The sequence below is a fragment of the Gobius niger genome, assembly GCF_951799975.1.
Source record: "Gobius niger genome assembly, chromosome: 6".
Lineage (NCBI taxonomy): Eukaryota > Metazoa > Chordata > Actinopteri > Gobiiformes > Gobiidae > Gobius > Gobius niger.
In genome coordinates this window covers 29,207,766-29,234,651 of record NC_136857.1, presented here as the reverse complement: position 1 = coordinate 29,234,651, position 26,886 = coordinate 29,207,766, and the positions used below count along the sequence as shown (strand labels likewise).

Below are 26,886 nucleotides of genomic sequence, written 5' to 3'. Positions count from 1 at the left end.
CCGTTTCGCTCACAGCACTCAAGGAACATTTTCTCCAAGTACTGTTTTACTCTAAATGAGCTCGGACACTTCTGCACCATAGACTTAATATTAATAGACTCCGTCTCCTCACTCCTCCCTGTTTGCCATAATAATTAAGTTCGAAGGGGAAATCATTTATCAAATTTACAGACTCCTCCTAACCTGCTGTGACGGAGCATGTTCCTAAAAAGGGAGCATGTTCCTAAAAAGGGCATAAGGGCGGGGTCTTCACTGTAGACTCGGCCCTCGGGGGGGGGCGTAGTTCGGTTGTAGCCACGCCCGCGTCATTAGCTCTCATGCTAATAACGGCCTGTCAGTCAAAGTCCGGCCCACATAAGTATACCAGATTTAAAAAAATGTGCCTCACAAAAAACAGTCATTTAATTGTTACTAGCCCAGCGTTATCACAGGAGGAATATCTAAAAAAAAATAATTTTAAACCAGGCTATACAGTTGCTGAAAACGTGTGGAAAGTGCAATGCTAACTAATACAAAACTAGCTTGTTTTGCCGCCCACATATGGAGGTTCTGCAGCAATGGCGGCGTCGCGCTCTTTAAAGCTGTGACACCGGCGGCCATTGTTCTACACTAAGACTAAACTACAAGCACACCCTGATTTCATTCAGTGCTGCTCTTCTGTTGTTGCAAATGGACTGCCTTGTTTATTTGAATGCTTAATATTTTTTTCATCTTTATTGTCACACAGCCTATTGACATCTACCCGGCTCAGAGGGTCTTTTTTTCTGTAGTAGAAAAAGGTACTTGTACTATTAGATTGAACAAAACACAGAATGTGTTTTATTGACATACGAATAATTGTACAGACACAACTTACGTGCCACCATGAGCACGGACGCGGAGATGGAGCAGTATGGCCCGGCGGCTATTTACCTCCGGAAGCCAGAGAGGGAGAGGATTGAGGCCCAAACCACCCCCTTCGATGCCAAAACGGCCTTCTTTTGTATCGACGATGCTGAGATGTACCTCAAATGCAAAGTCACCAAAAGAGAGGGTGGTAAAGCCACATGTGAGATTGAAGGAGCCGGTGCAAAGGCACGTTTTGATATATTTCAAAAATACAATCAATATAAGTATTATAATGTAAATGTGGTGTCTTTAGACTGTCGTAGTCAAAGAGGACGACATCCACCCCAGAAACCCTCCCAAGTATGACAAGATGGAGGACATGGCCATGATGACCCACCTCAACGAGCCCTCTGTGTTGTATAACCTCAAAGAGCGTTATGCCTCATGGATGATCTACGTACGTTTTCAGCATCTACAGTAGATTCACAGAGACTAACAGAAGTACACACTCATTACTTCTGTCTTGTATTCTTACTACTTCAGACCTACTCTGGGCTGTTCTGCGTCGTGGTGAACCCCTACAAGTGGCTTCCCGTATACGATGCAGTTTGTGTGTCAGGCTACAGAGGCAAGAAGAGGATTGAGGCCCCACCCCACATCTTCTCCATCTCTGACAATGCCTATCAGTTCATGAACACTGGTGAGACACAACACGTTTCAAATATTAGGACAAAACATACATTTATACCAACATTTAATATGAAATATTTCACATGAATATTTCAGATCGTGAGAACCAGTCAGTTCTGATTACGTAAGTAGAGAAGGCACAGATGACAAGAATACTTATACCAAGGTTTCAGTTGCTTTATAATATGCTTGTCCTAAACCAGCGGAGAATCCGGTGCCGGAAAAACTGTCAACACCAAGCGTGTCATCCAGTACTTTGCAACAATTGCAGCACTTGGAGCTAAAAAGGACGCACCTCCACCTGGTTCTGGCAGCAAAATGCAGGTAAATCCCGTCAAATACAGACAGATGAATACATCAGTTATGAGGGGCTAATGTTGCACCCAAACCTCTCCCTTTCAGGGATCTCTTGAGGATCAGATTGTCGCTGCCAACCCCCTGCTGGAGGCCTACGGTAATGCCAAAACTGTGAGGAATGACAACTCCTCTCGTTTCGTGAGTATATACACATGTCAGACTCAAGTAAACTTCAAACCACGGGAGTTCATGAACATTTCTTTCAAATTCAGGGTAAATTCATCAGGATTCATTTTGGCACCACTGGCAAGCTCGCTTCAGCTGATATTGAAACATGTAAGTTTAAAACGAGGAAATGTGTGTTCAAGAAAGAGCATTTTTTTTATTGCACTAAAATCATTAAAAACACTCCTGTACAAAGAGAAATAAAAGCCTCCTTAGATGTTTTTAAGGACATTCATCTGTTTTTGCTATAGAACTTTTACTGTATTACAGACAACAAAAACAGACACCTTTAATGGGGATTCTAACTCAAATGGTTAGTTTATTGTAATGTTTCTCCGCACAGACCTGCTGGAGAAGTCCCGTGTGACCTTCCAGCTGTCGGCTGAGAGGAGCTACCACATCTTCTACCAGCTCATGACAGGCCACCAGCCTCATCTGCTGGGTATGTCATATCACATAATGCCACATGTTTAGTACAGGTACTGTCTAAAACACTGTACCTGAACTGCATTTGTCAACATTTGTATGTCAGAGGCCCTTTTGATCACCACCAACCCTTATGACTACCCGATGATCAGCCAGGGTGAAATCACTGTCAAGAGCATCGATGATGTGGAGGAGTTCATTGCAACTGATGTAAAGGAGAAAAGACAACTCAACATGACAATCAATCAATTAATCAATCTTTGTCTCAGACTTGTAAAAACATGTAAAACAGAGTATACCACACGATAGTCCGTATAAGCAGTTTCTCCAGTGTCTCCAAAGCACCGAGCTGGGCCTGATACTGCTCTGGTCAGGGCTTATTAGAACAGTTATCATTTCCTTTTGTGAGTCCATGAGTCTCATCATAACTTTATATGCAACATTTCTTTTGTGGTCACATTATTCTGCAGAAACAGCAGACTGGCACTTGTTCAGTGAGAGATATTCAACAGAATCCTGAGAGGATTGTTGTATGTTAGTCACAGCTTATGGAGTTTAGCTTTAGTGTAGCAGCACCACCATGGGGCAGTGCAGAGAGCTGTGCAGTAGGCTTTAATCAGAGTCATTTTCCATACACATTCCACAGTTTTTGTTTTCTTGTGCATACAGTTTACAACTTTAAAGAAGATGTAAATGTTCATCAATCTTTGTTCAGACTGCCATTGATATCTTGGGCTTCAATGCTGAGGAGAAGATTAACATCTACAAGCTGACTGGTGCTGTGATGCATCACGGCAGTTTGAAATTCAAGCAGAAGCAGCGCGAGGAGCAGGCTGAGCCTGACGGCACTGAGGGTAATTACAATAAGATCCATTTGACAGTTATTATTGAAAGGTTAGAATATATGTTTAAACCCGTTTTACCAATATTTAACCTCATTTATTTAACCTTATTTAGTGTCTGACAAGATCGCCTACCTCTTTGGTATGAACTCGGCGGATATGCTCAAAGCCTTGTGCTACCCAAGAGTCAAAGTCGGAAATGAGATGGTGACCAAAGGTCAAACCGTCCCACAGGTAAAGTATTACTGAAATACACAAATATAATAGCACTACATTCTCTACGTTTGTGATTTATTATGTTCTTCTTATGTCAAGGTCAACAATGCTGTCAGTGCTCTGTGCAAGTCTGTCTATGAGAAAATGTTCTTGTGGATGGTTATCCGTATCAATGAGATGTTGGACACTAAGCAACCAAGAAACTTCTACATTGGAGTGCTGGATATTGCTGGATTTGAGATCTTTGATGTAGGTTTATCACTATTATGAAACAGGTGTACTCACTATTTCTGTGAGGCTAAATAGTAGTTTACCTTTGATTTGTAGTTCAACAGCTTGGAGCAGCTCTGCATCAACTTCACCAACGAGAAACTGCAACAGTTTTTCAACCACACCATGTTTGTCCTGGAGCAAGAGGAGTACAAGAAAGAGGGCATTCAGTGGGAGTTCATTGACTTCGGTATGGACTTGGCCGCCTGCATTGAGCTTATTGAGAAGGTAATCGGAAACATTTGTAGCATAAAAGTTTGCATTTTGCTAACACATGATAATTCTTGACAGCCAATGGGAATCTTCGCCATCCTTGAGGAGGAGTGCATGTTCCCCAAGGCCTCTGATACAACATTCAAGAACAAGCTGCATGACCAGCATCTGGGCAAGAACAAAGCCTTTGAGAAACCTAAACCAGGCAAAGGCAAGGCTGAGGCTCACTTCTCCCTGGTCCACTACGCTGGCACAGTCGACTACAATGTCACTGGCTGGCTGGACAAGAACAAGGACCCTCTGAACGAATCAGTCATTCAGCTCTACCAGAAGTCTGCAAACAAGCTCTTGGTTCTCCTGTATGCCACCCATGGAGGAGAGGGTAAGTGCATCTTTTACTAAATGGAACATGATGTTACACAGATTATGAAATAAGAATCTTTATTTTTTTTGTTTTAGCTGAGGCTGCTGCTGCTGGTGGAAAGAAGGGTGGCAAGAAGAAGGGTGGTTCCTTCCAGACTGTGTCTGCCCTCTTCAGAGTATGTTTTTGATCTTTGATGTGATATCACATAAAGGAAATGTGTCATAATTCATTACATTATGATCTTCAGGAGAACTTGGGCAAGCTGATGACCAACCTGAGGAGCACTCACCCTCACTTTGTGCGTTGCTTGATTCCCAATGAAACTAAAACCCCAGGCGAGTATCCCTTTTATAAAAGGGGTGATAGTGGATTTGTGTGAACCTCATTTTAATAATAAAAGTGTTATATATTCAACTTCAGGTCTTATGGAGAACTTCCTGGTCATCCACCAGCTGAGGTGTAATGGTGTGCTGGAGGGCATCAGAATCTGCAGAAAGGGTTTCCCCAGCAGAGTCCTCTACGGTGACTTCAAGCAGAGGTACTTTTTACACATTTCAAATTGAAAAGGTTTCAAGCAAAAAAAAAAGAAACAATGAGACTAAAATGACACCTTTCTCAGATACAAAGTATTGAATGCCAGTGTCATCCCTGAGGGACAGTTCATTGACAACAAGAAAGCTGCAGAGAAGCTTCTTGGCTCCATTGATGTGGACCACACTCAGTACATGTTTGGACACACCAAGGTCTATATTCAGTTTAGAATGTTATTGTGATTTATCATTCTTTACTAATGTTTCATTGCTCAATGTTGTAATAGGTGTTCTTCAAAGCTGGTCTACTGGGTCAGCTGGAGGAGATGAGAGATGAAAAACTGGCTTCGCTGGTGACCATGACTCAGGCTCTCTGCAGAGGCTATGTTATGAGGAAGGTGTTTGTCAAGATGATGGAGAGAAGGTACAGATAAATTCCACTAAAGAATTCATAATGTCAATGAAGTATTGATCAATTCTTTTCTGCTTACAGAGAATCTCTCTACACCATCCAGTACAATATTCGCTCCTTCATGAATGTCAAAAACTGGCCATGGCTGAAGCTGTATTTCAAGATCAAGCCTCTCCTGCAGAGCGCTGAGACTGAGAAGGAGCTCCAGCAAATGAAGGAGAACTATGAAAAGATGAAGACTGACCTGGCAGCTGCTCTGGCTAAGAAGAAGGAGCTGGAGGAGAAAATGGTTTCCCTCTTGCAGGAGAAGAATGATCTGCAGCTCCAAGTGGCATCGGTCAGCAAGAAATGAAACAAGTCATTTGATAGAAAACCTCTGTGAGATCCTAACATGTTCACCTTTATGCATGTCTATCTTATATAGGAGGGTGAAAACCTCTCTGATGCAGAGGAGAGGTGTGAGGGGCTCATTAAAAGCAAAATCCAACTTGAAGCCAAACTCAAAGAGACAACTGAGAGACTGGAGGATGAGGAGGAAATCAATGCTGAGCTGACTGCAAAGAAGAGGAAGCTGGAGGATGAGTGCTCTGAGCTGAAGAAAGACATCGATGACTTGGAGCTCACCTTGGCTAAAGTGGAGAAAGAGAAACATGCCACTGAGAACAAGGTGCTCCTTTTATCTCAAACGGCATTGGCTTGGCAGTTTTGTTGTAAATATATTAATGTAACTTTTGAATGAACTAAATTATATATATATTTAAAAAAAAAACACTGAAATGAACAAACAAATGATACAGCTGCCATGTACATTCAGTAGATGTAAACAAAGCAGGTTTAATTGAGGAATTATGACATGATTATGAAATGCTCTTACAGTAAATTGTTTCAAAAAGTGACAATATGTCAATGCTGCTCCAGGTTAAAAATCTTACAGAGGAGATGGCATCTCAAGATGAGGCTATTGCCAAGCTGACCAAAGAGAAGAAAGCCCTCCAAGAGTCCCACCAGCAAACTCTGGATGACCTCCAAGCAGAGGAAGACAAAGTCAACACTCTGACCAAGGCCAAGACCAAGCTGGAACAGCAAGTCGATGATGTAAGGCTTTCAAAGTTTACCTTATATATTGCACAGTCAAAACTATTATGGTATTATCTCAATCATTAAAATATTACAATGTTTGATAGCTTGAGGGTTCTCTGGAGCAAGAGAAGAAGCTCCGCATGGACCTTGAGAGAGCCAAAAGGAAGCTGGAGGGAGACCTGAAACTGGCCCAGGAATCCATCATGGACCTGGAAAATGACAAGCAGCAATCTGATGAGAAGATCAAAAAGTATTTATCACATTTCATCAACTGGTCTTTAGTTTAATAGCACAAACATGAGAAAGTTGTACTTTTTTTTAGGAAGGACTTTGAGACCAGCCAGCTGCTCAGCAAGATTGAGGATGAGCAGTCTCTTGGTGCCCAGCTTCAGAAGAAGATCAAAGAGCTTCAGGTAATAAGTGGTGCCGCTTCAGATTGACAGTATTTTGGTTCAAACGAGGAAAAGTGTTGATCCTATCAATCGTCTGTGATGAAATGTAGGCTCGTATTGAGGAGCTGGAGGAGGAGATCGAGTCTGAGAGAGCAGCTCGTGCAAAGGTGGAGAAGCAGAGAGCAGACCTCTCCAGAGAACTCGAGGAGATCAGTGAACGACTTGAGGAAGCTGGTGGAGCCACAGCTGCTCAGATTGAGTTGAACAAGAAACGTGAGGCTGAGTTCCAGAAGCTGCGTCGTGATCTTGAAGAATCCACTCTGCAGCATGAGGCCACGGCTTCAGCTCTGCGCAAGAAGCAGGCCGACAGTGTTGCTGAGCTGGGAGAGCAGATCGACAACCTCCAGCGTGTCAAGCAGAAGCTGGAGAAGGAGAAGAGCGAGTTCAAAATGGAAATTGATGACCTCTCCAGCAACATGGAGGGTGTGGCCAAGGCTAAGGTAAATATGCTCTTCAGAATGACATCATCTCTCAAGTTTCCTCTGTCACTATAATAAAACTTAAAAATATTGTATCCTGACAGGGCAATCTGGAGAAAATGTGCAGAACTCTTGAGGACCAGTTGAGTGAGCTCAAGGCCAAAAACGATGAGAATGTCCGCCAGCTGAATGACTCAAGTGCACAGAGGGCCAGGCTCCAGACAGAGAATGGTATGGTCCTAAACTGAACATGCTTTAGTTTTGAATCCCGTCAGATGAACTAAATGACGCTGCAATTACAGGTGAGTTCTCTCGTCAAATTGAGGAGAAGGAAGCTCTTGTTTCTCAGCTGACCAGAGGCAAGCAGGCTTTCACTCAGCAGATTGAAGAGCTGAAGAGACACGTTGAGGAAGAAGTCAAGGTATGAACAATCTTATCACTTAGCCAGTAAACTCAAAGATGTCTTCAAATGATGGCTACACACTGATTATTATTGCCTACAGGCCAAGAATGCCCTGGCTCATGGAGTCCAGTCTGCCCGTCATGACTGTGATCTGCTCAGGGAGCAGTTTGAGGAAGAGCAGGAGGCCAAGGCTGAGCTCCAGAGAGGAATGTCCAAGGCCAACAGTGAGGTGGCTCAGTGGAGATCTAAATATGAGACTGACGCCATTCAGCGCACTGAGGAGCTGGAGGAGTCCAAGTAAGTAGAATGATTCTGTTGGTAGAACTCTAAGATGATAGTTGTCTTAATTCTATTTGTGTCTCTATTTCCTTCATCACAGGAAAAAACTGGCCCAGCGCCTGCAGGAGGCTGAGGAATCCATTGAGGCTGTGAACTCTAAGTGTGCATCTTTGGAGAAGACCAAACAGAGGCTGCAGGGTGAGGTGGAAGACCTTATGATTGATGTGGAGAGAGCTAATGCTCTGGCTGCCAATCTGGACAAGAAGCAGAGGAACTTTGACAAAGTAAAAAATGAATTAAAACACTCAAAAACAAGATGGATGTTCTCTCTCATTCATGTAAACTCAAATCGAATATTTCCAGGTCCTCTCTGAGTGGAAGCAGAAGTTTGAGGAGGGCCAAGCTGAACTGGAGGGAGCCCAGAAAGAGTCTCGGTCTCTGAGCACTGAACTTTTTAAGATGAAGAACTCTTATGAGGAGGCCTTGGATCAACTGGAGACCATGAAGAGAGAGAACAAGAACTTGCAGCGTATGTACACTAACATTTTGAGATATACAACGCTATACAATCATTGTAGCTGCACAGTAAGCAAGGCTGATGCTTGTTTCCTATTTAGAGGAGATCTCTGACTTGACTGAGCAGATCGGAGAGACTGGAAAGAGCATTCATGAGCTGGAGAAGTCCAAGAAGACAGTAGAAACTGAAAAATCTGAAATCCAGACTGCCCTTGAGGAAGCTGAGGTAGATCATTAGAGAAATATGTTATATAGCGATTGTAAATGTTATTTTCATACAGGACTGAATGATAATACAAGTACAATGGCATTTCTAGGGCACACTGGAACATGAAGAAGCCAAGATTCTTCGTGTCCAGCTGGAGTTGAACCAGGTCAAGGGGGAGGTTGACAGAAAGCTGTCAGAGAAGGACGAGGAGATGGAGCAGATCAAGAGGAACAGCCAGAGGATCATTGACTCCATGCAGAGCTCTCTGGATTCTGAGGTCAGGAGCAGGAATGATGCTCTGAGAATCAAGAAGAAGATGGAGGGAGACCTGAACGAGATGGAGATTCAGTTGAGCCATGCCAACAGACAGGCCGCTGAAGCCCTGAAACAGCTCAGGAACGTCCAGGGCCAGCTCAAGGTCAGAAAACAGAGACAAGATCTATTAAAGATTATGTTGGAGAACATTTTCATACAATGTTTCTCTGTGGCCAGGATGCCCAACTGCACCTTGATGATGCCGTCAGAGGACAAGAAGACATGAAGGAGCAGGCCGCCATGGTGGAGCGCAGAAATGGCCTGATGATGGCCGAGATTGAGGAGCTGAGAGCTGCTCTGGAGCAGACAGAGAGAGCACGCAAAGTGGCTGAGCAAGAGCTGGTGGATGCTAGCGAGCGTGTTGGACTGCTTCACTCTCAGGTTTGGAAAGAACAATTACTGTGATAAAAAAGTATGGTGCAATATAAATGTAAAAACACCAACTACTTTATTTTTTTTCTAACAGAACACCAGTCTTATGAACACCAAGAAGAAGCTGGAGTCTGATCTGGTCCAGGTTCAGGGTGAAGTGGATGACTCAGTTCAGGAAGCAAGAAATGCTGAAGAGAAAGCCAAAAAGGCCATCACTGATGTGAGCTCACATGTCCAACACCAGAGAACACTGTTTATGACAGAATTAACTTACAATGACAATATTTCAGGCCGCCATGATGGCTGAGGAGCTGAAGAAGGAGCAAGACACCAGCTCTCATCTGGAGAGGATGAAGAAGAACCTGGAGGTCACTGTCAAGGACCTGCAGCACCGTCTGGATGAGGCTGAGAACCTGGCCATGAAGGGAGGCAAGAAGCAACTCCAGAAACTGGAGACCAGGGTGAGTGTGAAATATGAAAAAAGAATTGCATGAACAAACATGATAATCATAGCACTTCTTATTAAAAGGTGCGTGAGCTTGAGTCAGAAGTTGAAGGTGAGCAGAGGCGTGGAGCTGATGCTGTTAAAGGAGTCCGTAAATATGAGCGTAGAGTCAAGGAGCTGACCTACCAGGTAAGTTCTCACAGAAAATGTAAAGCTGTTTTCTCCCGCTTATCCTCATCCTATTTAAATTACAATACGCAATACGTAAAATACGAATTGTATATCACCACCTTTCCTACGTATGTTTTCATAGACTGAGGAGGACAAGAAGAACATGACCAGACTCCAGGATCTGGTGGACAAACTGCAGCTCAAAGTCAAGGCATACAAGAGACAATCTGAGGAGGCTGTGAGTTACAAAAAATATACATTATTACATTCAATATGGTATGTTGTTTATGGATGTTTACAAATCAACATATAACATTTTCAGGAGGAACAAGCCAACACTCACATGTCCAAGCTCAGGAAGGTTCAGCATGAACTTGAAGAAGCTCAGGAGCGTGCTGATATCGCCGAGTCCCAGGTCAACAAGCTCAGAAGCAAGAGCCGTGATGCCGGAAAGGTAAGGATTTCCAAAAAAATGTCTATATGGTGAAATAAAAAATAACTGAATGCACTCTTTCTTCAGGGTGATTCTGCTGAGTAAACCGTCAACTTCTAAATGAAGCTGTTAAATGTTCATAAAATATGACCACTTGAGCAGCTTTTTGTAAAGTTTTACTTTTTTCAATAAAGCCAAAATAAAATCATCTTTGTTTTCTGTACTTAATCTGATAAGAGAACAACCATGCAATAATCATCAAAAACATCTAGCATTTTGAAGGAAAACTCCTAAACACAAAGACTTAACACCAGACTCAGCTCACAGGAACATGTCCCAGTGCTAGCCTTCAGAAACACACAAAATCGTGACACTGAGATTCTGGAACAAAAAAGCTGATCAACTTTTTCTGCTCGATTGCTTTACCATTCAGTGGCCTCCAGTCTTTTTTTTAACCCAGTGCGTTACTTCAGCGTAAAACAAAAAGAGAGAGAAAGGTCACGATGCAACACATTGGAAGATTTTTTAAATTGTGGGCAGATTTTCCAAACCTGAGAAACCTGGTGATAAAAATCACAGGTCGAATAGTTTTGGTCATTTTGGTGTGAGGTGTATCACACACGAACCCATTTCACTCACCAACATTCTCAGGTTGACAGGAAATCTCGCAAAACGTGACTTAAGAGTAAAAAAAAAAACATGGCTCAGGCTGCTACTGGTTTGTCCTCGGGGCTCACTACACACCAGGAGAACAATCCAACATTTGGAATATCCCCGATTTGAGGTCAGAGCGGCCCCAAAGTCTTTCCCTGCAGACAAGAGCCATCTTAACCTCTTACCCCCCACTATCTGAGGCATTTTTCCCAGTTCAGCTTTACCCTAATCTAAAAGGTTATTGACTGGACAGCAACAGCCTAATGCCTCATTTGAAAGTGAAGACCTACAAAACCTTCATATCTATTCTGATGCTTTTTTGTTGAAGCTTTTGTATGTGGATGAAGCCAGATTGGTGTAGGTGTGGGTTAAGAGGTTGTTTACCGTTCTTGCTTTTGTCCCCTAACCTTGGTTGGGAGACACAGGGGAGATCCGTCTTCTCCAGGGCCGGGTAGTTCTGCTCCCGGGGTCAACTCCCTAAACTTCACGCTGTTAATTTTGATGTGGGCAACTGGGCATGCAAAAACACAGAGGCCGTCTTGCCGAAGAGTTTTATTATGTTGGCTGACTAGGCACAATGGTACAGTGGAATCAATCAATTAATACATTTACGCCGAACAGTTGAAAACATACAATAAAACTAGAAACTCAAGAAATTCATACTTCACCAAAATCATATCAGACAATAAAAATAAAACAAAAGTTCTTTTTTCAACCATTGACAACCTTCTTCACCATGAAAGCTTTCCGTGAAACTCCCTCAGATTCCCTTTGCGAGGCATTTGCAGACCACTTCAGAGGAAAGATAGACACTGTCAGATGTAACATTTTATCTACCCAAAGTAACGCGGTTCTAAATAGATCTGATTGTCTATTTATTCCAGAGGAAACACTGGACAGTTTTGTCCTGGTTAATGCTGAGATGCTTGATGAAGTTTTCTCCTCAGTGAGGCCCACCATATGTCTTTTAGACCCGGTCCCAACCCCGTTTTTTAAAAACATTTTATGGATCTTTTAGAGACGAGCTTTTAACCATCATGAATTGCTCTCTTCAGACGGGGGTCTTCCCTGCTGCCTTTAAAGGGGCGGTGGTGAGGCCCCTGTTGAAGAAGAGCAATTTAGATTTTAATGATTTTAACAATTTTAGACCGATATCCAACTTACCAAATTTTAGATTTTTTTTTTTTTTTTGAAAAATTCCAGTCCGGCTTTAGGGTAAACCACAGCATCGAGACGGCCCTTTTAAAGATTTTAAACGATTTTAGATTAAATGATAATTCTAAAAAGTTGACAGTGTTGGTTCTCCTGGATCTGAGCGCTGCCTTCGATACAGTCGACCACACTATTCTTTTAACTCGCTTAAAACAAATCGGCCTCTCCGGTGCTGTACACAAATGGTTTACTTCCTACCTTACAGACAGGACGTTCATGGTCAGTGTGGATACCTGCTCCTCTAAAGGTCTATACATTTAATTTCTTGATATTAGGCAGCCGAGCCAGGATGGATTGAAGAGCTTCCATTTCTTTCATATCCGCTGTCAATGTCAAACTACAACCCGCAAATCGGCGGAAATGCTTGACGTCACCTACAACACCCGCCTCCCCCGCTCGCTGAATGGTAGGTAGAAAATCAACCGATGTAGCGCAGCCACTGAGATCAAGCCCAGACGCACATGTAGGGAAATTATAATTGACCAGAGTTTACGGATGGCTACGGCCAGGCTGCCACCACAGCTTAACAGCACCTACTGGCGATTCATGGTTTTAATGACATCAACCAGCCTAGAAGTTAAAAAGTTGGGTCAGAAAAATCCAAGTTATGCACAAATCTCTGAGATGGCAGGACTGTGTCTAACTGCTGTGTGTAAAACAGAGGCTCATGCGTCAAGAGAGAATTTTGTATTGCACACTATTTACATAAAGACAAATGTTTTTGAAACAGTAAAATCTCCATATGTGTTTTTGTTTTGTTGATTATTTTGTTTTGCATTGGATTGTTCTCACTCCTTAATGTGCTCCGTAAAATACTGAACCAGCCACTGAAAATGTTTTACTCACCTAGAAGACAAAAGTAGTGACCCAAATAACTGCTCAAGCTGCAAACTGCTCGAATATTAAGTAACTGAGTGTAAAACAGTGTTGATGCAATAGGACAAAACATTTTTTGAATATGAAAGTTCTGCTATTTCAAAAGAACACATGCTAAAAATTATATTAAAATGCATCATTTTTAACATAAGATATAGGAAAAATAAATGAAAGTTTTATTGAATTAAACATTATGACTCTATTTTCAGTTTCAGTTTACTCGGACAAAATTATGGACAAAAGATTTACATTCACTTCTTCACAACATACAAAATGACCGAAAAGGTATAGGCTGAAGTTAATGCTTATTTTGCCTACCTTTTTCATGTCCCATGAAGCTTTTGTTACTACCACATTATCTCACAGTGAGAAGAGCAGCCAAATCATTTACTGTAGCTAGAGAACTGCTGCTTCAAAATAATATCACTCAAGTAAAAGATACTGTGTGACACCAAGAAGTACATTTACAGTTACTGTGCACGCCTGTTAATTCCATCATTCTGGAGTGGCCCTTCTCAGCTGGGGAGTGCCTCAGGGATCTGTAATGCGCCCCTAATTGTTCTCTTATATATGCTGCTTGTTGAGTCAAAGACACATGCCTCTTCACTGTTGCACAGATGATCTGCACCTTAGGGCTAACACTACCTCTCAGAGCTGTCCATGTCCCAGGCACAACAATGAGGTCTGCAAACCATCTTTACTGTCTCAGCTGAAGACCAAAGGACACCGGGCTTTTGCTGTAGAGGCTCCTACACTCAAGAATGCTCTTTCCTTAAACTAGGTCAGCCCAGTCTTTGAACACCTTCGAGTCTTAATTAAAACTCATTTGTATGAAGAGTGTTCAGCACAAGCTGAGCAGAACCTTGTTCTTTTAAATTTCATCTTTGTTTCTATGATTTGCGATTTTCACTTTTATTACCTGTGTACTGTACTTTGGGCACTAGTAGCTGTCCTTGACTAGACTTCATGGACATGACCCATTTCCCAAGATATGAGGTAAACAAATCAACAACTGGTTTGTTTTGTTGATTTATTCACAATTACAAAAGGATTTACACAATGTAAAAGCTGTTTATGTTTCCATTTCTTGTTTTTGGTTCTTGACATGATTATCCAGTCAGAAAGCAGGGTGGGCCTCACGTTTAGAATTGCCAGATCCTAAGACTGAACCTAGTTTGCAATATGAACAGTCTCACTTGTGATGGCTCAGTACCTGGCTCCTCCGTAGAACTGCATGTCCACACTTCCGATGTCGGCCTCACAGGAGACAGAGAAGAGGGAGAGACGTCCACCGGAGTCTCTGTTCACCGTCAGCACCGAGCGCAGGAACAGGTCGAACACGGCCATGTTAAATGTCCCTCCGTCATGACTGTACACACCAGGTTCACTAAGTTCAATAACAGGCAGAAAACAAGCAGCTATTGGATTATTATTTACATGTTAAAAACATTTCACAAGATGAAAATACTAACACACAATTTAACAATACAATCCTTTTATACGCAGAACAATATTATAATAAACCCAAACTTAAACCCACAATTGACCTTTGAGATTCTCAATGCAAGCTTGTACAACAAAATAATGAAGTGAAATCAATGACTAACACAAATAGACTTCTTCTTTTCCATATCTTGAAGCATCATCTGACCTCTTATTTAGACTAGCCTAAAGTACTTCTGTATTTTGGTTCTTGAACAACGCTTTTAGAATAGAGATTTATGTTTTAAGGCCAGACACTGCAGGGAATACTCAAAGCACAGTAATGTAAATCGGGAAAAGCACCATCTGGGATTCAACTCACAAGAATCCCAGATGAGAGGCCCAGTCCCACACTGAGTCACTGAGTCCGCACACAGACAGGTCCTGTGTCTTGCCCAAGGACACTGGTCGACAGTCTGTACCTGCAGGAGCTGGGATTTGAACCTCCGCCCTTCCAATCATGACACGACCCCCATCTGCACCACTGTCGGCTAGTTGAGGAGAAGCACATTGTGCCACCTATGTGTTAGACAGTTCTCTAAAACAGAAAAAAAAGAAAATAAGTAAGGTTAAATTAAATCATGATTTATTATGATGTTGTTCATGTTGTTACATGTACTGACCACCAGGCGGCACTGTAAAATAAATAAAAAAGATGGCTCAGTGATTGGATGCCTCTTACAAATACATAACAAAACAAAAATATTCTAACTCTCTGAGATGTTTAGTTTTGGGACACATTGAGACATAATAAACAAAATGATAACAAATAATGGCTATACATATTCACTTTGCATGTAATGAGTCTATAGTTTCACAGTTTAAGTTGAATTACAGAATGAATGCACTTTTTAACTTAATTATTCTAATTTTCCAAGTTTCACCTGTAATGTAACTACAGGAATAACAGGGGATAATGACAACGTTGGTACCAAGAAATAACGTCTTTATCCCGGGTCAGGGCTATAGGTTTAGTCCTTTTCTCATGCACTTAACACATTTACGTGCCATTACAGTTTTAGGTGCCATGCTAGTCCCACCCTATTACTGCAAAGTGGAAATGGTAGCAAAGTGCTACCATTTCTTCTTTTTCGACCCAAAGTGATTTATAAGTGCAACGGGTTTAGAGCAATTTCAACGATCTCGCTCCAATCTTGCATACTTCCTCCCATGACGCGCCCCTGCACCCCCTCGCCACACTCGGTGAAGCCGGGGCATGCAGCTGATGTTACTTCTGCTTGAGTAATGTTTTATAATGGCTGTATTTTCTGTGTGCGGTGTTTACGCTCTCTTACCCAGACAGAGTGTAGTGAATTCCCGCAATCTCCCCCTCCACTGCCGGAATCGTGACCTCATCCAGTTTGTCCTGAATCACTCCTGCTGCAAAGTGACGCACTGAAATAAAACAAGGCAAGTGTTATTTTCACTGAGAACGTCTAATATCTGGCAGCGGATGAGCACAGCGGGACACTAACAAGTAGAATCCTCCAATCTGATAAGTCTTGAAACGATGGAGGAAGAAAGTGCTCAGGAGAATCAGTACAATTTTAAAATACATAGATATCACTTTTGATATGCATTATCGCCCTAAATATGAGGAACTCTATGAAAATAAGCTCCTAGCGACCACCTCGACACAGAAAATTTTATTTTTTCAGTTGGTAATCAAAGAATGGGTTTGGTTGAGGACCTATTCTATATAAAAAATACGTGAATGTGCCAAGGCAACACTTCAGGCATGTTTTTAATGAGGGAATGACATAATAACATGATGTAAAGCTTGAAAAAGTCGATTTTGCATAATACCCCCCCTTTAATTTATTTCAACAATTATTTGTTTGATCTTTTTTTTTTTTTTTTAATCAATTCTTAATAAATATTCCAAGTTTCATATCATTTTATGTTTTGTGTGTCCTGTTATGTCACCACTCAATTGTAAATCAATATTGGTCTGACTTTTCATTTAATTGAATAAGATAAATTATTGTAACATTACTGTAATTAAGCTACAAGTACTCAAACTACGATTACACTTATTTCTACTGATTGACTGAAGTTTAAACACAATGGTTCCTGATTCTGAAAAGTGCATATTTTCTACCTACCTTCTTCGAATGCAACCTTTATTGAAATCGTTGTACGGAGTTTGCGGTGTTTCACACTGACCTTGATCATTTCAGTGCCCAAATGACCTTCACTGAGGAGCTAATGAACTTCTTCTGTAGTGTTGTTGGCAAGCAAAGATGAGGGCTGCCACCTGCTGGGTCTTGCTTGAACTTTTTTATGGGCCAGCCATCATACTAGCATCTGTATTAGCATCTCCTATGCTAAAGGTACGTCCCTACTTAAGCTATTTTGTATGCAAGTTGGGGGATACATTTGGCTATGCCCTTCAGTTTAGTGTCAAAACAGACTTTTGTGATAAAAAAAAAAAAAACTTTCTAATTTTAAAGTTTTTTATTGACTCGTGAACTTTTGTTGTTGAAAGTACTTGATCGCTGAAAATTGTATGTTTACAAATTTTAATCTGAGGAATTAGGAAAGTTCTTTGTTCCCTCTTCATGCACACTTCCTTCAGCTGTTCAGGGGTGTTCCCAACCCAGAGAGATGGTCCCTCCAGCGTGTCCTGGGTCTTCACGAGGCGACCAGGAGGCATCCGGAACAGCTGGCCACCTCAGCTGGCTGCTTATAACGTGAAGGAGCAGCGACTCTACTCCGAGCTCCTCCCATGTGACTGAGCTCCTCACCTGATCTGAGAATCCGTCCAGCCGCCCTGCAAAGGAAACTCATTTTGGCCGCCTGTGTCCGCCATCCTGTCCTCTCATTCATTACCCAGATCCCATGACCATAGGTGAGGGTAGAAACGAAGATTGACCTGCAAGTCAAGAGCTTTGTCTTTCAACTCAGCTCCCTCTTCACCACAACAGTCGGTGAAGAGCGACCGCATCACTGCCAACGCCGCACGGATCCGTCTGTCAATCTCACACTCCATCACCGAGAACAAGACCCTGAGGTAGCTCCTTCTATAATCAATAGTAGTTGTCACGTCAGATCAATAAGAACCATCACAAAAAAGGTCACACGGGTCAAGGAAAACCAGGCAAAACTTTTCAGTAAAATAAATACAGTTTGGCTAACTTGATTTAAAGCTCAAAAAGTAGATTTAGCCTAACTTGTCTGAAAAAGTTGTTGAAGCTTCAAGAAAACAGTTAACTGACCGGCCATAAAATATTTGATTTATTTATCTCTTAATTCAACAAACAGTCGTTTTTTTTCTCACACACCATGATAAGATCCATTGAAATCACATTGAACAACTTGAAGAGGAGGAGTATATTATCAGACAAGCTTTTTTTTTTTCATCGTAAAACACAAGAAGGACCCACTTTCATCACTGCAAAAGTTCATCCGAAGTTTGCAACACTTGAAACACAGAAACCAAACAGGACCAAGATGTAACACAAAAAGAAACAATTTAGACAGGTGCACAGGGCTCACGCTGCAGACACGGGGCGGCACGTCCATCTAACTTCCTCTTACACAAGCCCTCACTTTAATATGGCGCTCATACTGCCTTAGAAACAACCATCCACTAACTGTGAGATAATGAAGCTTGAGCGAAAGAAACACACTATTTTCCCACGCACAATGCATTACTTAATCTTTGGCCACATACCGATTGGTATTTTCCTGCGTAGCTTCCTTCCTACTTTTCATTTAGGATTGGGCGATATGCCATAAAATAATATTGCAGTTTCCCTTGAGCCGTTGTTATGATTTTGTTATGATCGCGTCTCGTCATATTGTTTTTAAGAGGTCACTACACTTTTTTACGATTGGTTAAAGCGGCCTGCTACCCAGCTTGACTGACCAATAGCAGAAGTGACGAGGGGAACGTATATTTGAGCATAGATACAGACGGCATCTCTGGAACTGCCCATATATGGTCATTTTTATAAACAGTTAAACAATTTTGAGAAAAATCTAAACTTTCTCTTATTATTAAAAAACTACTTTAACAAATGCTGAATTATGAATATAGTTTTCTACTGAATAAAGATAAAAAGACATGGGGAGGAGCAAAGTGGTTCAACAGCCCATAAATACATAAAAAAAAAAACGGAGAATGCTAACATGATGCTACATGTTAGCACCGTGCTAATCCTAAGCTAGCACTTGCTATGACTGCCGTTTTTTTGCTTCTACTGAACAATCTGCTATGAATAAATATCCATATGGACCTGATTTAGGCTTGACTTTATTTGTATGTGATAAATCAGTTTATATTCCGCCAGAAAATGGCTAAAAAGAGTGAAAAACTGTGAGGCCACACCCCCTTCTATGACGAGATGCCGTCTGTATTCACCTTATTCCGGAGGTTCGCGTGGGCGCCGCCATTAATTGTGCCCGCCCCTTTTCTCCAATCTGTCAACAGTAGTAAAATCAGTTACTACACGAAAACAAAGCCATTTTTCGACCGCTCTGAGAAACGGTGCAGAGTTGACTTGCAAATGAACATTGGCCATTTTACACAAATCAATTGACTAAACAAGAATATTTTCCCTCGTTCTCCGTTTGAATGAACGGGCTTCACGTTCGACCGGAAGTGTCGAGACAAAGCAAAAAGTGGCAAAAGTGGAAAGTGGGCGGGGCGGAATAAGGTGAATAGCGCTGTTTAAAATAAATTACTCCCTTGAACCTCAATATGATGATCTCTCAAGAACTGGCAGATCGTCACAGGGACCAGATCATGATTGGGTCATTATCGTCATATCGCCAAGTCCTACCTCCAGCTTTTCAAACTATAGCATATTCCAAGTTTCTCCCCCATCTCTGGCTAGTATAACGCAGAGCTTGAGATGATGGGTCACACTGGCCCCTAGGAAGAAGGTAGGAGGATCAACACCCGCCAGCATACTTGTCATGTAATCTTAGTGCATAGATAAATTTTCCTACAGTTTGGTTACTTTGCTCATTTTTCTCCATCACGCTGCCATGCCGTCCCGTGCAGCAGCCTAACCCCTGCGCCACAGATCACCTGTAACTCGGGCAGCTGTTTAACCAGTGAGATCCGCTTTGACATCCACAGTTTTGATATTCAGTTTTTCACAGACTCCATTCTCCAGATAAAACACTACACACACTGTACACTCCGCGCACAAAGCCACCGCCTCATGCATTATGTTTTTCCCCCGAATGAAATACTTTGTACTACGTTACTTGACTATGATTTTTTTTTTTTTTTCAAAGAGTCCGTTATTGCACATGATCACGAAGGCAAAATAAAAAGATGTACAGCTCACACAAATATTATCTCTTGATGATTTGATCCGATTGGCGCACGTATACAGTCTTGCATCTTCGTCCCTCAGTCCGGAAGATCGTACGTGAACGCCTCGATCAGCCCCTCGATGGAGTGGATGAGTCCGGAGATGGCGCAGATGCCGCCCACGAAAAAGATGGCCACGTCGAAGAACACGTGGTGCCACTGCAGGTTCCGCCACTGCAGCTTGAGGTGGAAGAGGCTGGGGAGGAGGAAGGCCAGGCCCGCGCCGGTCAAACTCCCCGTCAGCCCCATCAAGAGGGCAAAGTGTGGGACAAACACGGCCATGAGCAGCGTGAAGACCACCAGGGTCACCCGCAGCCCGAGTCCCCAGGTCTTGAGCTGCCCGTTGGGGCCGTAGCAGTCCGGGAACACGGACCGGCCGCCTTCCTGGAAGAGCGATTTCTCCATAACCTCCACGGCAGCGAAGAACGGCAGCGGGTACGACAGCAGCGCCTTGGCCACCAGGAAGAGATTGACCACGGCACGGATGGAGTATGGTAGATTGTCCGTGATGACCTCCTTGGTGGTGTCGGCCCAGGTGAGGTATGCCACCAGTGCGAACAGGCCCTTCAAGACGCAGGCGGCGATGTGCGTCCAGTCCATCATGCAGTGGAACTCGCTCGGTTTCTGCATGTTCCCCTCCAGCGACGGCAGGAAGATTTGCGAGGTGTAGCTGAAGACGATGATACCAATGGAGATGGGGAACTTCTTGACGTCAATGTAGAACTTGACCTTCTCCCAGGCCCATTCTCTGGCGCGGGACAGGCAGTAGGCGATGACCAGGATGTTGATAACGAAGTGGGCCAGGGTGCAGAGGAAGCTCAACTTGGAGACGGCTTTGAGGTTCTTGAGGAAGGCGCACGGGAGGAGAGCAGCAGTGGCCACGACCGACCAGGCCTTCTGGGAGATGGGGAACCCCGGGAAGCTGTTGTACATGAGGTTACCGCTGACCACCACGTAGAGGATGCAGGTCATGACCAGCTCGATGATCTGGGCCACGTTGACGACGTGTCCGCCCAGCGCAGGGAAGCGGGGAGCGCAGCAGGCGTTGGCGATGTCAACGTAAGAGTCCCGCACGCGCACCTTGATGCCGTCCTCGTTGTCCTCGTACAGGCAGGCGATCAGGATCTTGCCCGTGTAGCAGCAGACGACGGCTGCGAAGATGATGAGGAAAAGGCCCAGATAGCCACCGTGGAGGATGGCGTAAGGCAAGCCCAGCACGAACATGCCCTGGAGACAGAGGAGAAAAGAGTTACATTGTGCCCTGCTGACTCTGGGGTGTGGAACCCCAACAAGTGGGTTTAACTCAAACCACCTTGGGAACATCTGGTCTTGCCAGATCCCAGAAGCTAAGCAGGGTTAGGCCTGGTTTTGCCTGGGTGAGTGGTGTGTGATGCTGGTATATACAGCTTACCACCACCAACAATGGAGTGTATAATAAATTGTCCCTTCGAAAGTGCTTTACGTGACCTTTTTTTATTTTCTTTGACCTCTATTTAGCCAGAAAAGTCCCACTGAGATAAAGAATCTCTTTAAAGGGGAGTCCTGGTCCCAGTATTAAAGCAATGTCAGCTCCCTGCCCTAAGGACCATAGAGAAGCACGTTCCTCCCCCGTTGGTCCAATCTCTGGCCTCCAACAAAATCCTGAATCCTTCAGGAACCAGACCAAAACCGTTACCCACCTTTATCCCCTTGAAGCCTCCCTTGTGCCTGTTGGAGTCAAGCCATGTCCCTCCCCATCCAAAAACGAGGCTCCCACAAATACATAACATAGGAATAATGCCCAATAAGTATTTACAGTGCATATTACACAATAGACAATTTTTTTGCTAACGCATATAGTTAACACGATTATATTTACGTAAGTAAGTAAGTACTTTATTTATCATTGTACAAGCGTACAATGAAATAGTGTTCAGGTGTTTGTGCTGGGCCGCTGCGACTGAGCCGCGCCGCCACAGTGGGCCAACCTGACCAGCATGTTTTAGGAGGTCGGGGAAACCGTAGCACCCGGAGGAAACCTGGCTGCTTTCAGTCTCCTCTGATCCTCTGAAACGGTGCACCGCCTCCTTGGTTTGTCCCTGTTTCAGAGCGTGGTGTCCTGCACTGGTCCGCTCCACCACCTTATTCCTCTGCCTCCTGAGCAGCTCCCTCTGCTCAACAAAAATCTTTCTCCATCTTCTGTGAAGAGCTTAGCAGTTAATCTATTTTATTCTTCAGTTGTTCATCCATTAGCCAGAACAACAGAAGGCATGTGTGGCTTAGCTGTGAGTCTCGCCCAGATACCTCCGCATTTGTCCCTTTTTTGTTTCCTGTAGCTCCTCTTGTGATGCCTCCTCTGTGCTGCAGATGTGGGGGCTCTGAGTGCCTCTTCAGTGTCTCAGAAGAAGAAATGTGTAGGGTTTCAATGGGTTTAACCAATAAGCTAGCTGTTTGTTTACTTTTGAAAAGCTGCTTTCTTCAGGACCATTATGGACTCTCTGAAGTAAAAAGAAATCCCACAAAACACACCGGCAAAGACGTACAAAAGTATCCAGTAAAACAATGTGGAACATAAAAAACACAAATGCAGTTTGTTTTAAGATTTTGCTAAACATCTTACCCAGTTTTCTTCAGTTTGACCATTTTTTATGACACTGACAGGAAGTGACATAGATAGAGGACAACAATTTTAAACTGTTGCTGTGCCGACCCTGTTAAGTCACATTTCTACATTCAAATTGCTGCTTCAATGAAATAAAATGATATTTACTTACAACAAATGTTATCTAAATAAGTCATATTTACAAAAGCATTAAAACCTGCACTTAATACACAAACATAGTGTTTTCTGCACTTGTTCCTCAGTCATATATAATGATCTGCTACCATTTGATTTGCTCAAATAATACATTTTTCTCATCGGACCCTCTGACTTGACTAGGCTCCGAGGACCCCCCTTTAATCCCAGGCGCCTCCCAGTTTGGGAACCACTGCATTAGACAATCCAGGAAGCCAAATGTTTGCGCCAGTGCAGCATTTTCTTCCGAGGTTCAGATCAGGACCTCATGATTGTGTGTTCTCTAATGGACGATTTCTATTTACACATGATGAAAGAAAAAATAATAATCGAGTGGAAGAAAGAAAAAAAAATCACATTTAAAACAATGATTTCCAGGATTATGGCTTCAAGTCGTTTCTGGGATATCTTGAGAATTGTGGTAGATCCTTATATTAACCGCTTAACCCTCACTTTAACTGAGCACTTTTTCGCCAGTTCAGCTTTACCCGAATCTAAAAGGTTCTTGACTTGAGCACCATTTACCATCTAAGCTTTTCCCTATTTTTTGCTTTAGTCGTTTTTGTTGCGTTTTGTCATGTTTTGCCAAATTTTTGTCACACTTTTGTTGTTTTGATGCGTATTCGTTGCATTTTTGTCACGTAGGCTATTCATTGCTTTTTTTCCTCCATACGTTTTGGCCGCATTTCATTTTTTAGTGTAATGTAACTGTGATGAAGCCACAAAATGTGACCAAAACATGTTAAAAAAAAAATCAACAATAACGAGGAAAGAGCTTAGATCACTTTCGTAGGTCTTAGCTTTCAAATGAGGCGTAAAATGTGTTCGGTTATGGTAGGGGGGGCCGTTTACAGCTATCTCCCACTGCAACGTCTCATTCTATTTTTTGCCTTTTGTCTGACAGGGATGTGGGCTCTCTCCTCCACGTGCCCATCCTCCATTTCCCGTTAATACCTAGATTGTTTCCTTATCACCTTATCTTCCTTCCCTCCTTGGCTCGCACCCTTATTACGCAACGACGTCAGATCCACTTCTATTTCCCCGCAAAATGGTGACAAACGCTGTGCATCCCCTCGCTCTGTCCTATCTCTCCCCGCTCCGCTCTGTGAGGCCTGTCTCCTTCTCTTCTCTCGCCATTTTATTGACGCAGCGAGGCCTCGCGTGCGTGCGTGCGTGCTCCCGACACTGAACTACGCACCCGGCCGCATCCAAGAAGATCTTAGCGAAAATGTAGCAGGCGTTTGACCAGATTAAATACAAATATCGATTGGAGGGGATTGTGTGCGCACGTTTGGGCCCGGGGCTATCGGCGCTGCGGCCTGGCTCTGTGGCGCCGCGATAAAAAGATTTGAATACATACATTTTTAATGCGTCGGCTTAAGATTTCCAATTAAAGCGTGAAAAGGACCAGTAATTGAAATTGTTGTGAGATTGGCCGCACATTCAAAGACCGTGTAGTTAGTACTTATAGCCTAGATAGTAGAAGCAATAGCGGGTTTTATGAAAAAGAGCAGTATTATATGAGCTGTTCTCAATGAATGTCCCAACATTTACTCGTTAATGAGAGCCCATTTAAACCTCTTAACCCCCACCTGACCCGAGCACATTAACCCATGTGTCAAAATAGCAACAAAAATGAGACGAAAACGAGTATGAAAATGCCACAAAAGAGCGACAAAAACGTAAAAAAAAAAAAAATTGATGAAAAAGTGACTAAAAAGCCACAAAAGAGCAACCAAAAAAAGTGACAAAAAGCGAGGAAAATGTGGCAAAAATGTGATGAAAACCCAACAAAAATGCGACGACAACTCGAGGGAAAATATCAATTTCGATGCGTTTTGTAGGTCTTAGCTTTCAAATGAGACGTTGCATTGGCCTATAGGATGTGGGTAAAGCTGAACTGGAGAAAATGCTCTCGGTTCAGGCGGGTGTTAAGAGTTTAACAGGCCAATTCCATTGAAGTGCTGCTGCCAATGGCTCTGCGTTTGAAGGATAGAGTTCGTTCAGAAAAATGGAACTTATTATTTACAGACAGTAATATATTAGTATATATATATATATATATACTAATATAGTATATATATTAGTAATATATTATTATATTAGTATATATTATAGTATATTTCCAGCTGGATTGACGCATGTTTTTTATGCACACTTTGGACTTTCAGATTTGCAATTTACCAACATAATATCCCTGGTTTTCGATAATGATAAATGATAAACTACATACTGTCTAAATACTGGCAAGAACGGATATGTGCAAATGTGCCATGGTTTACGCACACTTAAGCCTTTCCTCTTAGGCCTCATGCATTTATAACTAACATTTCTCGGGAAAATGCTCCCAAATGGACGATATCTTGCGCCTTGGAATAAAAATACTTCAAGCACCATAGGGTGACGTGAAGATCCTCGTGCTGCGTAAAAGTGAAGGTGACTCTTGTCAAAGCCTCGGGCCCGCACAGCGAAGGCTCGTGCGCGCTGTGACAGGTGAGCTGTTGGTGCCACGTGACCCGCTGACTCCACAGCGGAGGGTATTAGCGTCAAGGCCGAGACACAGGCCGAGACAGCGCGGACAGCGAGGTTCAGGACCGCATACAGGCCGCGGTTCTTGAAAGTCAACGTGTTCGGATAGGACTTTGCAGGATGAAAAGGCCTATATGATTGGCAATGGGAAATGGAAAGTAATCCGAGACCATAAGAACGTTGCATAGTAACATATAACAGGGGGGGAAAAGGAATTCAGTGGGTGGAATAATAAACGCGCGTAAATGGAACTATATTACGCACATTTACGCACGATGTAAACGTAATGTCACGATGTCAATGCTTATTTCCTTGTATGCCTTGCAAATTCCTCTTCCTTAAATCGCTTTTCGCTGGTGTTTTAGACCTATACACACGCCAATTACGCACGGATTTAACGCACGATTCAACACCGCTGACGCCCCTGTCTTTATTTTCTATAATGCAACCCTCCCCCGTGATCGCCCTTTGGCACCTGGATGGCATTGGTGACGTTCCAGCCCGCGTCCCACGACGTGATTTTGGGCTTGGCCTCCTCCAGGGACAGGCTGGTCTTGAGCGTGCCCCTGGGCCCGGTGCCGTCGCGCTGGTAGTGGCTGTCCCCGTCCCCGTCCTCTCCGCCGTCCTCCATGTGCCCCCCCTGCCCCGAGTCCTCCCGCTGCATCACGTCCATCTGCATGCCCTGCCGGTAGTCATAGTCCAGGTCGTCGCACTCGGCGAAGCCCAGTCCCTCCTCGTCCGTGGCCGCCTGGAACCCCAAGCGGGCGAACACTCCGCTGACCTTGGCCTGCGACTTGTTGGACACCGTGTGGACCGTGTTGGTGATTTTGTTGGAGATTTTGTGGCGGATTAAGTGAGCCATTTTTCCCCTCCTCCGATGAGAGCTACAGCGAATGGAAGTAGTGATAAAAGCGTAGAAATGTGTCGGGTTTTTTTTGGGTTGAAAGATCCCTAAACAGAAGTCATCGCTGCCCCCTTGCTCGTTATCGTCGTTGAAACGCCTCGCAAGGCCTCTCCAGGAAAAAAGAAAAATCCAAGTCTCATCCGCTTCTATTGCTGGCCTCTTCCATGTTAACCCCCAAATCGCTCCAGCAGCCTGAATCGCAGGGAATCAAGTTAGAAGAAATATCCACAATCCATTCATTCGTCGCTAAAAATGAGAATAGTCCATATTTATCCACCGATCGTTATTTTCCCGTCGATGACAGCGCGAGCGATGGAATTTCTGCATCAGCGACAGGAGCGCGGGAGGAGGCACGTGCACGCGCCCGGAGGAGAGGGGTCCGCGCGCTCCCGACGAGTGGAAGAAGGGGAGGGCACGTGTCGCAGACAGAGAGAGCAAAGGCCTCACCTGCGCAAACGCCTCGGATATGTCAACGCTGTCAACTGTTGTCTCCTGTGGTCAAAGTGACGCTTCAGAAATCACGGCTCTGCGAGGTTGTTGGAGCAGACAGGACTATCGGCCTTTAAAAAGCAAATGGAAGAAGGCCTTCACGTTTTATCATTTCTTTAAAAAACAAAAACAAAAAAACATGCAGCCTAGGAGGTTATTTGGTTTGATGTTTCAATGGGCTATAAACATTAAGGCGTGCGCTTTAACGCTATATTATTGGCTAGCATGT

General features: G+C 43.4%; 1 protein-coding gene and 1 pseudogene across 2 annotated transcripts; one reads left to right on the top strand and one right to left on the bottom strand.

Annotated features, from left to right (window-relative positions):
• Positions 1-864: 864 nt before the first annotated feature.
• LOC306964860 (myosin heavy chain, fast skeletal muscle-like) lies at positions 865-10,498 on the top strand (annotated as a pseudogene). Its single transcript, XR_013794286.1, has 39 exons — positions 865-1,074; positions 1,142-1,285; positions 1,372-1,528; positions 1,615-1,642; positions 1,722-1,842; positions 1,921-2,013; positions 2,088-2,151; positions 2,384-2,482; positions 2,573-2,676; positions 3,182-3,320; positions 3,424-3,542; positions 3,624-3,773; positions 3,852-4,022; positions 4,086-4,389; positions 4,467-4,546; positions 4,619-4,706; positions 4,792-4,909; positions 4,991-5,114; positions 5,189-5,325; positions 5,395-5,650; positions 5,738-5,980; positions 6,232-6,408; positions 6,498-6,643; positions 6,716-6,806; positions 6,896-7,285; positions 7,369-7,495; positions 7,567-7,685; positions 7,768-7,964; positions 8,047-8,230; positions 8,310-8,475; positions 8,564-8,688; positions 8,780-9,088; positions 9,163-9,366; positions 9,452-9,577; positions 9,648-9,818; positions 9,887-9,991; positions 10,116-10,211; positions 10,296-10,427; positions 10,494-10,498. The product of XR_013794286.1 is annotated as a myosin heavy chain, fast skeletal muscle-like (transcript).
• An 8,800-nt stretch (positions 10,499-19,298) lies between these two features.
• Positions 19,299-26,526, bottom strand: LOC306964087 (vesicular inhibitory amino acid transporter-like). Its single transcript, XM_079557948.1, has 2 exons — positions 25,740-26,526; positions 19,299-21,186 (listed from the first exon to the last, which is right to left on the bottom strand). The coding sequence occupies exons 1-2, from the start codon at positions 26,124-26,126 to the stop codon at positions 19,999-20,001; spliced, it is 1,575 nt and encodes a 524-aa protein (XP_079414074.1). The 5' UTR covers positions 26,127-26,526; the 3' UTR covers positions 19,299-19,998.
• Between the last annotated feature and the right edge of the window lie 360 nt (positions 26,527-26,886).

Excerpts from the sequence above, each read along its gene's own strand:
- LOC306964087 (XM_079557948.1), bottom strand. The coding sequence starts at position 26,126 with ATGGCTCACTTAATCCGCCACAAAATCTCCAACAAAATCACCAACACG. Across the intron at positions 21,187-25,739 it reads ACGTCACCAATGCCATCCAG|GGCATGTTCGTGCTGGGCTT; the intron begins GTGCCAAAGGGC and ends CTCTGTCTCCAG.